At 40.2% G+C, this 9,544-nt stretch overlaps 1 protein-coding gene and 1 pseudogene across 1 annotated transcript; both read right to left on the bottom strand.

The window, feature by feature from the left end:
• Window positions 1-2,927: 2,927 nt before the first annotated feature.
• On the bottom strand, window positions 2,928-5,427 carry LOC127121378 (beta-galactosidase-like; annotated as a pseudogene).
• A 601-nt stretch (window positions 5,428-6,028) lies between these two features.
• On the bottom strand, window positions 6,029-7,069 carry LOC127121379 (cyclin-D3-3). The gene is made up of 3 exons (XM_051051880.1): window positions 6,874-7,069; window positions 6,579-6,712; window positions 6,029-6,481 (listed from the first exon to the last, which is right to left on the bottom strand). The coding sequence occupies exons 1-3, from the start codon at window positions 7,028-7,030 to the stop codon at window positions 6,197-6,199; spliced, it is 576 nt and encodes a 191-aa protein (XP_050907837.1). The 5' UTR covers window positions 7,031-7,069; the 3' UTR covers window positions 6,029-6,196.
• Between the last annotated feature and the right edge of the window lie 2,475 nt (window positions 7,070-9,544).

A 9,544-nucleotide genomic window follows, 5' to 3' on the forward strand; every position in this document is an offset into this window, starting at 1 on the left:
GATTTCAGGTACATTAGTTGCTTTAGTTCCATTGAGAACTTGCTTTGCTTTGCTTAAGAGCATTTGCATTGAGGTATAACATCCTACCTCCATGTAGTCTGGAAGACCTGGCCTGTTACTTGGCCAGGCACCTGTCTGAAGTCCTCTTTAAGAGGCAATGTTTGTCTTTGTTTATATTTGTCCTTGTACATATCCAAAGACCTCATAAGTGAAGAGGCATTGGCAGATACCAGGGATGTGCAATCCATCCCCTACTATTCTGTGTGTCATCTGCTTTGCTCACACTCTTGTGTTGATGCATTGCAGATACTAGCCCAAGATCATTATACATTGTGTCAGTCATATGTGTAGAAGGGTTCCCACCTTCTGAACCCACACATTCATGTCTTAAGCTCTCCCAGGCCAGGGATAAGAGCTGTGAAGTCTCATCTTCACTCACCTTTCATCTGCTTCACCTTGACTCTCAATGTCAAGGTTAAGAGCTAACCTCACCCTGTTACAGTGGTTTGTTTGTCGAGGTTGACATGACCCCTCGACTAAAACCTAAGCTTGATTGAGCCAACTGATTGCATATAGTGTGTGCTATTTGTGCTTGTGTGTTTGTTTTAGCTTGCTTCCTGTGCAAGTTAGGTTTAGTTTGGCTTGCTTCCTGTGCAAGTCATGTTTAGGATAACTTGCTTCCTGTGCAAGTTAGCTAGAAACCTTAACTTAGGGATGATTTTGCATGATAACATCTAGGCTCGAGTCATAGTCTCCCTAGTTGTGTCTCCCTCTGTTATCTGGTTAGGCTAGTCCTGTGTCCCTCCGTAGGGGAACTACGTCGCCCTGATCCTCATACCAGATGAGGTACGTAGGCAGGAGATGAGCAAATCTCTCTGGGCGCCCTTTTTGTTTTGTGTTGTGTGTGTCAGGAGATGGATGTAAGCCCAGCGATTGGCATTCCACATCCTCTTGTTGTGTGCTTGGAGTCCGGTATAAGTCCAGCAAGTGGCATCTGGTTTCCAGTGTGAGTGTGTTTGGTTCGGAAGCTGATGTAAGTCCAGCGATTGGCACTCGGGTTCCATGTTTGCCCATTTTTGTGTGGAGTTTGACGTAAGCCCAGCGATTGGCAGTCGATTTCCTGTGTCTGTTGTGTTTTGTGTGCGTGAGCCGAGCTACGAATGCTCTGATTCTTCTTCGTCCAAGAAGATACGTATGCATAGGATGCGACATCCTAGCGAGCATGTGTTTTTCCCCAGTTCGAACTACTTCGACTCTGATGTCTATGTCTGATAGACTAAGTAGGCCCAGGATGCGATATCCTGCCGAGTCAGTCTTGTTTGTTTTCTTGTGTCTCTTTCAGCCAGTATTTGTGTGTTTGAGCAGTGTTTTAGCAACCATTTTCCTTCCTATTGTGCGTGGATCCCGTCGAGTACGACGGATGCGTAGGGGTGCTAATACCTTCCCTTCGCATAACCGACTCCTGATCCCATTCTCTTTGGTCGCGAGACCATGCTTTTTCCAGGTTTACTCTGAGCGTTTCCTTTCCCTCTTTTGGGATAAATAACGCACGGTGGCGGCTCTGTTGTTTTCGTTTCCCGCCGTTTTTTCGCGTAATGCGACAGCTGGCGACTCTGCTGGGGAGTAAGTGAAGTTGACCTCTTGCTGGTCCATCTTCCCTAAGCGAGTCTCTCCTAGCGCTCTCTAGGATAGGGTTTTGGTTGTTGTTTGCTGTTGTATTTATTGCATTCATTTGTATATGTTTGCATTTATGTTTGCATTCATTCATATTCATTGTTCATCTGGCTGGCTGGTTGTCTGTTTCTCTCTGTTGGGGTGGGAGTTACCTGAGGTAAAAGGCCATATACCCAGGCCATGAGTGAAATCTAGATACTTAGGAATAGAGTGATTCATGGGAAGCGGGTGGTATTGCACCACTTAGCGGAACATTGATATCACGAGCAGTTCAGACCCTGGTGGGATATTATCGTCGCATACTTCGGGTGTGTATATGATGATATTCTGCGAAAGGTTATTTATGCTGCGTTTCTCTCGACCTTACCCTGGCCTAGACGACACCCGTGAGTGGGGAGGGATTGATCATTTTTACAGGTACTGTTGCTGACTTGTTGTGGACTTGTTGGTGACTCTGGGTACTGATGGTGACGTTGGTTCAGATGAGCTTGTGAGTACCTACTTCTGTCACGCCGGAGTTCTGTCCGTGGTTTCACTACAACAAACAAGACCTTAGACAACGCTTTTTTTAGCCTTAGACAGCGCTTTAAAGCGCTGTCTAAACCTCCGCTGCTAAAGGTTTAGACAACGCTTTTTTAAATCTTAAAAGCGCTGTCTAAGCCCCCCCCCCCCCTTAGACAGCGCTTTGGCCAAAAGCGCTTTATAAGACCCTCTTATTTTAAATTTTTTAGGTATACCTTAGACAGCGCTTTTGAAAAGCGCTGTCTAAGCCCCACCCCCTTAGACAGCGCTTTGGCCAAAAGCGCTTTCTAAGACCCTCCTATTTTAATTTTTTTAGGTATACCTTAGACAGCGCTTTTCAAAAAGCGCTGTCTAATCCCCCCCCTTAGACAGCGCTTTTGCCTAAAGCGCTTTCTAATCCCCCCCTTAGACAGCGCTTTTTACAAAAGCGCTGTCTAAGGTATACGAAAATTTTTGAATCTTTTGTTTTAAACCACATTTTTTCCAGGTTTATAAATCAGAATTTCTACCTGTTTTCAACCAGATTTTGACAGACAATTATCACGTTTTATATATGCCATTTTGGCCTTTTTTTCTACCAATTTTTGGCTAACAAATATATATATATATACCAATTCAAACCAATTTTGCCTTAAATGTATCAAAATATATACAAATTTATGTACACATTTACAAGTCATTACATATACTACAAATATACACATTAATTACACAAATTTATGAACAAACATTGAGCTCTATCATGAATTAAGGATCCGAAGAACGTACTCCGTCACGGTATCCGGTCTACTTAAGATTAAACCTAAGTTGACGGTCGCGGGTGCTACTCATATCTAGAGCCAACGGATCATTGCCACTCGGCGCGTTAAACGTTGTCTAACAAGATTGAAGAGTAAAATGACTCAGATTTCATGCAACTGAAGATGATCATATGTAACAATGACACAATTGTTCCCTTTGTAGTAAAAATATTCTTACCTTGTACCAAGTCAAAGGTTGTTTTTTAGCCAATGATGATCCTTGTGTCCACTCAACAGAGGAACTTCCAGTTATGGTATGAAGGCTCAATGATTCGCCTTTTAGTCCAACCTGTCCAACAAAATCAAACTCGTCTCAACAATGTACATTATAATAAAATTTTAGTCCCTGCAAAAAAGTTATTCGCTATATCAAACCTTGTAAGACCATTTCTGCCACGACAATTCGCGAGTCCCTTCGTTTAGACCCTTCAATGTTACAGGTCCTAACACTCCAACATTCCATGTTTCAAAGTGCAAGCCAACGTTCTGGTTTTAATTTGAATGCAGACAAAATTAAAATATTACTTATCATCAAATTGAAAATGTCAATTGTCACCTAAAACATAGACATAAAAAAAAAAAATACTAACCGGAAGACCGACGGCAACACTAAGTAAAGAAATCTTGTTATTGCCAACTTTTAGGTTCACACTTTCACTAAATGTTAACTTAGGATTATCCAATCCTCCATATACAGTTCCTACATTCATATAACATATGTTAATTTAAAAATATATAAAAATGAAATTTATCATGAAAAAATTTCCAAGAAAAAGCATACTGACCTGAAAGTTGTCCATTAACAAAAACATGTAGAACATGACCTGCTGAGTTTGCGGTCAGAATAGGAGACGGACCGTTCTTTATAAAACTTTCATTAGGACTAATTTTGACACTGAGAATGGATCAACGATAGAATTAGTATCAAGACTCAAGAATTGGTATTCCGATTTTTTAATGTGTTTGACAAGTTAGGAAAGTTCAAAAATTCTTACTCTAACAAATACCACAAATAATCTGAAGAATCGCGAGTAACGTTGATCTGCTCCCAAAGTGCTTCTGCTGTGACAGAATCGTCTTCACTAGAGAAGGCGGGATCTTCGGTATATGATTGCCAATCAAATGTAATGTTTGTCGGAGTCATCGTTTTTATGATGCTTTGCACACCAACCTACATTTTAGTATCAGAGTCCGGTTTGTCCATCAGTTATACCTTTACTAAACAAAATTTATTCAACATATTCGGTTATCTTGCGTTACTTACCTTTGCAGTGTTGAAAACTTCGGTTTTGCAATCAGGAAGAATGCTGACAGACCAAGGTGGAAGGTCATGATGGCTATTTCCAAACGTAACCGTTGCAGCCGATTTCGTGTCATAATTTGCAAGAAATGCAACACAAACACTACTACTTATGTAGTACACATGTGCCTATAAGATCAAATTAACAAAACAAATCTTCAACACAGTAATAATTTTGAACCTTAATTTTATCATGAACTAGATAATAGAATTTACCTCGAGGTTTTCCCCAAATATGTGACCGTAGGATCCACAGCAATCAAAGCTGGCTCACACTGTTTTATTGCCTTATGCAAGTCTCTCAAATGTCCCCATTTTGGTTCATTCACAAGTCCTAACATTTTGTAACACTTTAAAATGTTTCTAACTGTTATAACTCAAAACACGCAAACAATTTAAACCTTAACGCGTACCATATTCGTCAATAGGAGCATCATAATCATAGCTTGTTGCAATGAAAAAACCACTCGATGTTCGACCAAAATTAGTCCCTCCATGATACTGCATTCAAATATAAGATATCAGACAAAAATCAAAGTTTCTATAACATAAACTTAGATGTAACATATACCATGTAGTAGTTAACAAAGGAGCCGCGATTTTGTATGAATCTTGCAACTGAGTATGCCAAATCTTCGATCGGTCTATGAGATATACCGCTACCAAAATCAGTGTACCTGTAGAACATGTAACAAAAAATTAAACATTTGATCCCAAATGAAATGCTTCTAGCTTTATATTAATGGTAGCATTTGTATGAGCATGACTTACCATCCGGACCAATTCTCGGTCCACATTTTGGGTTTATTGTTCTCATTGGGAGTGAAGTTTTCACAATAATATCCATTGCAAGTGTCAATCTACAACATAGTCGATAAATAATATTAAAATCCTCATTTTCAGATCGTCTGATCTTGATCAAACGACTATCGATTTTCTAAATGTGTGAATACAGATGATCATGATTACGGGAGAAAATCTTACAACGGGATCAGGGGCGTCTTCTTGCTTGCACATATCCCAAGGTACGCCGGTGTCTAGACCTACCGCCATTTGAGCAGCCCAACTTGTGTAAGCCTTTCCAGGAGCGCCAATCTCCCATTCCACAGGTCCATACTCATTCTCAATCTGTAAATTCAAATAAATATCATAAACTTTATAACAAAAATTTTATAAAGTCCAATGTCATACTTTATGTCAAACTGCAAAATTGAGTCATTTGACCATAACAACCTATAATTGTCATTCAATACACACTTCAAATTTCAATATTTTTTACCTGCAGAAGTTTATAAATGCAGTGCAATACAATAAATCAGTTTTAAACAACTTAAACAGTTGATCGAGATTGTGCCATCGAAATCAATAACCGCGTCACGCAGTTACCATGAGGTACAGGATTTAGGGAAGTGGAAGAGAAGATTGAAATGTTATCTGAAGTATTATATTTTATCTAATGTAACTAGAGGACAACATATTTTTCTTATTGGGTTAGGTTTTGACATTGTATAAGAGTATCATTATTTACTTGAGACATTTGACCTATCTGCAATTCCTATTCTTCATGAACAGAGATTGACATGAGTAATAAGCAATTGTGCTTATTGACGAAAAATGTGTAAGATGAGTAAAAGTTGAAGTTGATAATAACTCACAGGTAGAATTACAAGTTCATAACTCATCTTTCTACTCAGTATCAGATCCCCTGCTCCACCTTAATAGACAAAGTGGATGAAGGAATCTCAGCTTCTGCCTCATTCCATTCATTTTCAAATGTTTGGCTAGAAATGTATATGGTAATTAGAACATAATGTAATTGGAATCAATAACATAACTGCCACCAGAATTATGTGAAAGAGAACTACCACATTTGAAGTAAAAATACTAAGATCGTTCATTATTAACGAGGGCTATTAAGGACATCGATAGACACACGATTCACAGAAGGAAGTCGCATCTGCTGGTCCTGAGCTCTGCTCCTCTTAAACATCGGCTGCACTGAAAGAGAAACAGACGATGCCACGGTCCATGAATCATTTGAGCTATCACAGCTGAAAGAAGCGTCAATGACACCACCCGGGCTACTTGGTTCAGATACTCGCTTCCGTTTCTGGTGAAGACTATAAATGCCATCATCGGAAACTAATAGCTTCAGCATAAGCTTGTAGCATTGGTTCACTTGTTCCTGTAAAATCAAAACCAAGATTTTCACTGATTCATCAAAACAACAGCATGATTGGCAATGTAGAGAGAGGAAAAACATTTAAATTAAATGCACAAACCTCACTAATCTTTAGTAAATCCAATAGCTGATTAATGTACTCAGTTGCATTAAATGGTTCAATCTCTTTAATTACATGGATCATTGTAGCAGCGGCCAATGTAGAAGGAAGATAACTCATCATAACCTTTGAATCTGACAACAATTGTAACATTGAATAATCATGAGTACAATCACTCTTAATGCTATGCCTCTGATTCAGTTTAACATGAATAATAACTAGTACCAGTACCTAATTTATTTGCATTAATGATGAAAGCTAAAAAGGTTTCAACTAAATTTGCATAATTACTTACCAGCAATGACATGAAGAAGAACCCTCTCACAACGCCACATAAACTCCCAGTGCAAACGGCTCTTCAAACCAAGCCTTCTAACAATGTGTTCAAAGAAGGAAATTGGAGTCACCGGATGCATCCTCCATTTCAAAGTAGACAACACCAAAAGCTCCATTCTCTGTATAGTCTTAGCTTCAAACTTAAATCTAGATTCCTCAACCTAACAACAAACATTAAAAAAAACACAAAAAAAGTAAACCCCTGAACCATAAACACCAAAAAACATTTGAAGTTGGACTTTAGAAAAAGAAAGCAGAGAGGGCAAAGACTTACTGTAACCCATAATTCGGTTCCCAGGGCCTTCGGCGACATGGAAATAGTCGGGCCATCGCGCTAAATACGTCATGTAGAATGACATGTTAAACTGAAACAAACAAGAAAGTTAAGAACGCACAAAGTGAAATGCACTAGATTGAGTTGATGGACCGGAGAGAAAGAGAAAAGTTACAGTTTCAGTGAGATGATCTAGATTGACATTGGTAAAACGAAGAAGGTCGTTGCAGCAAAACCTACGAATTGTCGTCATCTTGAAGGAGCAACAAATTCCAACAAATTTAAGTTATTTGGTGTGGGGTGGAGATAAAATTAGGGTTTGAAATTCGAAATTGAGAAAAAAATTAAAGTGAGATAGATGAAGTCACCAAAGGAGGGGAAAGAGAAACACAAGAAGAAGGCGACGAAGCTCCGGCAAAGATGAATCCAAGTGTTATCTTCCCCCAATGTTATTTTGTGGGTTAACTTGATTTTTTTTTCATTAGAAGAAAAACAGAAATAAATTAAATTAAATTAAAATCAAGGATAGATAGAAAGATAGATGGATTGATTGATTCTTCAAACACATTTTATTTAAAAGCGCTTTCTAAACCCCGCCTTAGACAGCGCTTTTGGTTTTAATTTTTTTTTTAATTTAAAGACTTTAGACAGCGCTTTATCAAAAGCGCTGACTAAGGTCTATATTTAAAAGCGCTTTCTAAAAGCGCTGTCTAAGGGGGGGTCTTAGACAGCGCTTTTAGAAAGCGCTGTCTAAGACCCCCCCTTAGACAGCGCTTTCATTATTTTTTTGGAACATTTTCCGTGTTTTATTTTAAATTTAACCTTAGACAGCGCTTTCTTTTAAAAGCGCTGTCTAAGATGCGCTGTTAAAAGTCATTTTTGGCGTAGTGTTTGTCAGCGGGTTCCGTTTATTTCGGATCCCCGGGTTGAATTTGAGAGCACCTATTCAGAGGATCTGGCTGTCATCCGTTCGGTGGATGTTCCTGTGATGATAGTGATATAATCTCCAGTTCCGTTTATTTCGGAACTCCCCAAGTCGGATTTATGGTGACTTAGTCCCTCGAATGACTGTGACTGGTCCAGAGATTTGATGGGTCTTCAGATGACTTGGTGGCACAGTGACCTGCATTCATGCATTTGCATCATTATCATTTCGCATTCATCTGCATTCAACCCATGTCTATCCGTACTCGGGGTCCATTTTTTGATTAAGATTCTGGTGGAGAGACATCCAGATGTCAAAATGTTGTTAATGGAATATTATCCGTCTCAATGAAGCCAGAATCAAAGGACAGAATATTCCTAGTACGGGTAAACATTGCATGCGTGAGTCATACTAACATTTTTGCTGTTTTGTAGGTGTCAGTGACTAATTGGTGCGCATAGCTCTTCCGTTCAAATAGCTCAGACTAATGGATCCTCCCAACGCCGATATCTTCGAGTTGAAAGAAATGATAGGGGATTTGTTCAAAGCCGTGCAGGGGCTCGCCTTGGGGCAGAAGGCGATTGCTGAGAGGTTGGATAGGATTGAAAGCTGGATGACAAAGGAGAAAGTTCAGGGGGATGCTCCGTCATCTGTGGTACAGAAATCCTCTGGCGATAGGCAGCCTAAGAAGGTCGAATCAGGTGGTGTGCCTGTCCGAAAGGAGCACAGTAAAGATCGGTATCACCCGTATGTTGTCGTTGCAACCACTCCTGTCGGTAATCCACCTGTACCACAGCGACAACCGCCGCCTCAACAGAAAGCACCGAAAGCTAAGAGTCAAGTCAAGAAGGGGAAGTCGGATCGTCAGTTTGAGGAGCCACCCGTGACTTATACCCTTCTGTTCAAAAGGTTGAGGGATCTGGGGTTAGTCCGGCCGAGAGTATTGATTCCTCTAGAACCGCATCGGAGGCCTGCAAGTTACGATGAGAATGCCAGGTGTGAGTTCCATTCTGAGGCGCCCGGACATAACATTGAGGGTTGTAGAGCTTTCAAGCACGTCATCCAAGACATGGTGGATTCAAAGGCCATCAGTTTGGCGCCAACACTGAATGTTAACCCTAACCCCGTGCCAGGTTCCGTGGGGGTGAAAGTGGTGTCAAAGGACAAGAGAGGAACATAGGTGACTGAGGGGGATCAGTTAAAAACCTCAGTGTCTGTGGTCTCAAAACATCAGATGAAGAGTGGAGCTTTCCCTAGTATTGATAACTGTTGTTCGGCTGTCGCCACAAGTGAGTGTGCAATGATGAGGGAGACGACTCAAAAGATGTCGGAAGTAGAAATGGACGATGTAAGATTTAAAGCACCCAGTCTGGCAGTTGAAACCGTCCAGGTGGAGAATGCCCTTGTTGCTGAGAAAGAGAAGATGTAACA

The sequence above is a fragment of the Lathyrus oleraceus genome, chromosome 2 (genome assembly GCF_024323335.1).
Source record: "Lathyrus oleraceus cultivar Zhongwan6 chromosome 2, CAAS_Psat_ZW6_1.0, whole genome shotgun sequence".
NCBI lineage: Eukaryota > Viridiplantae > Streptophyta > Magnoliopsida > Fabales > Fabaceae > Lathyrus > Lathyrus oleraceus.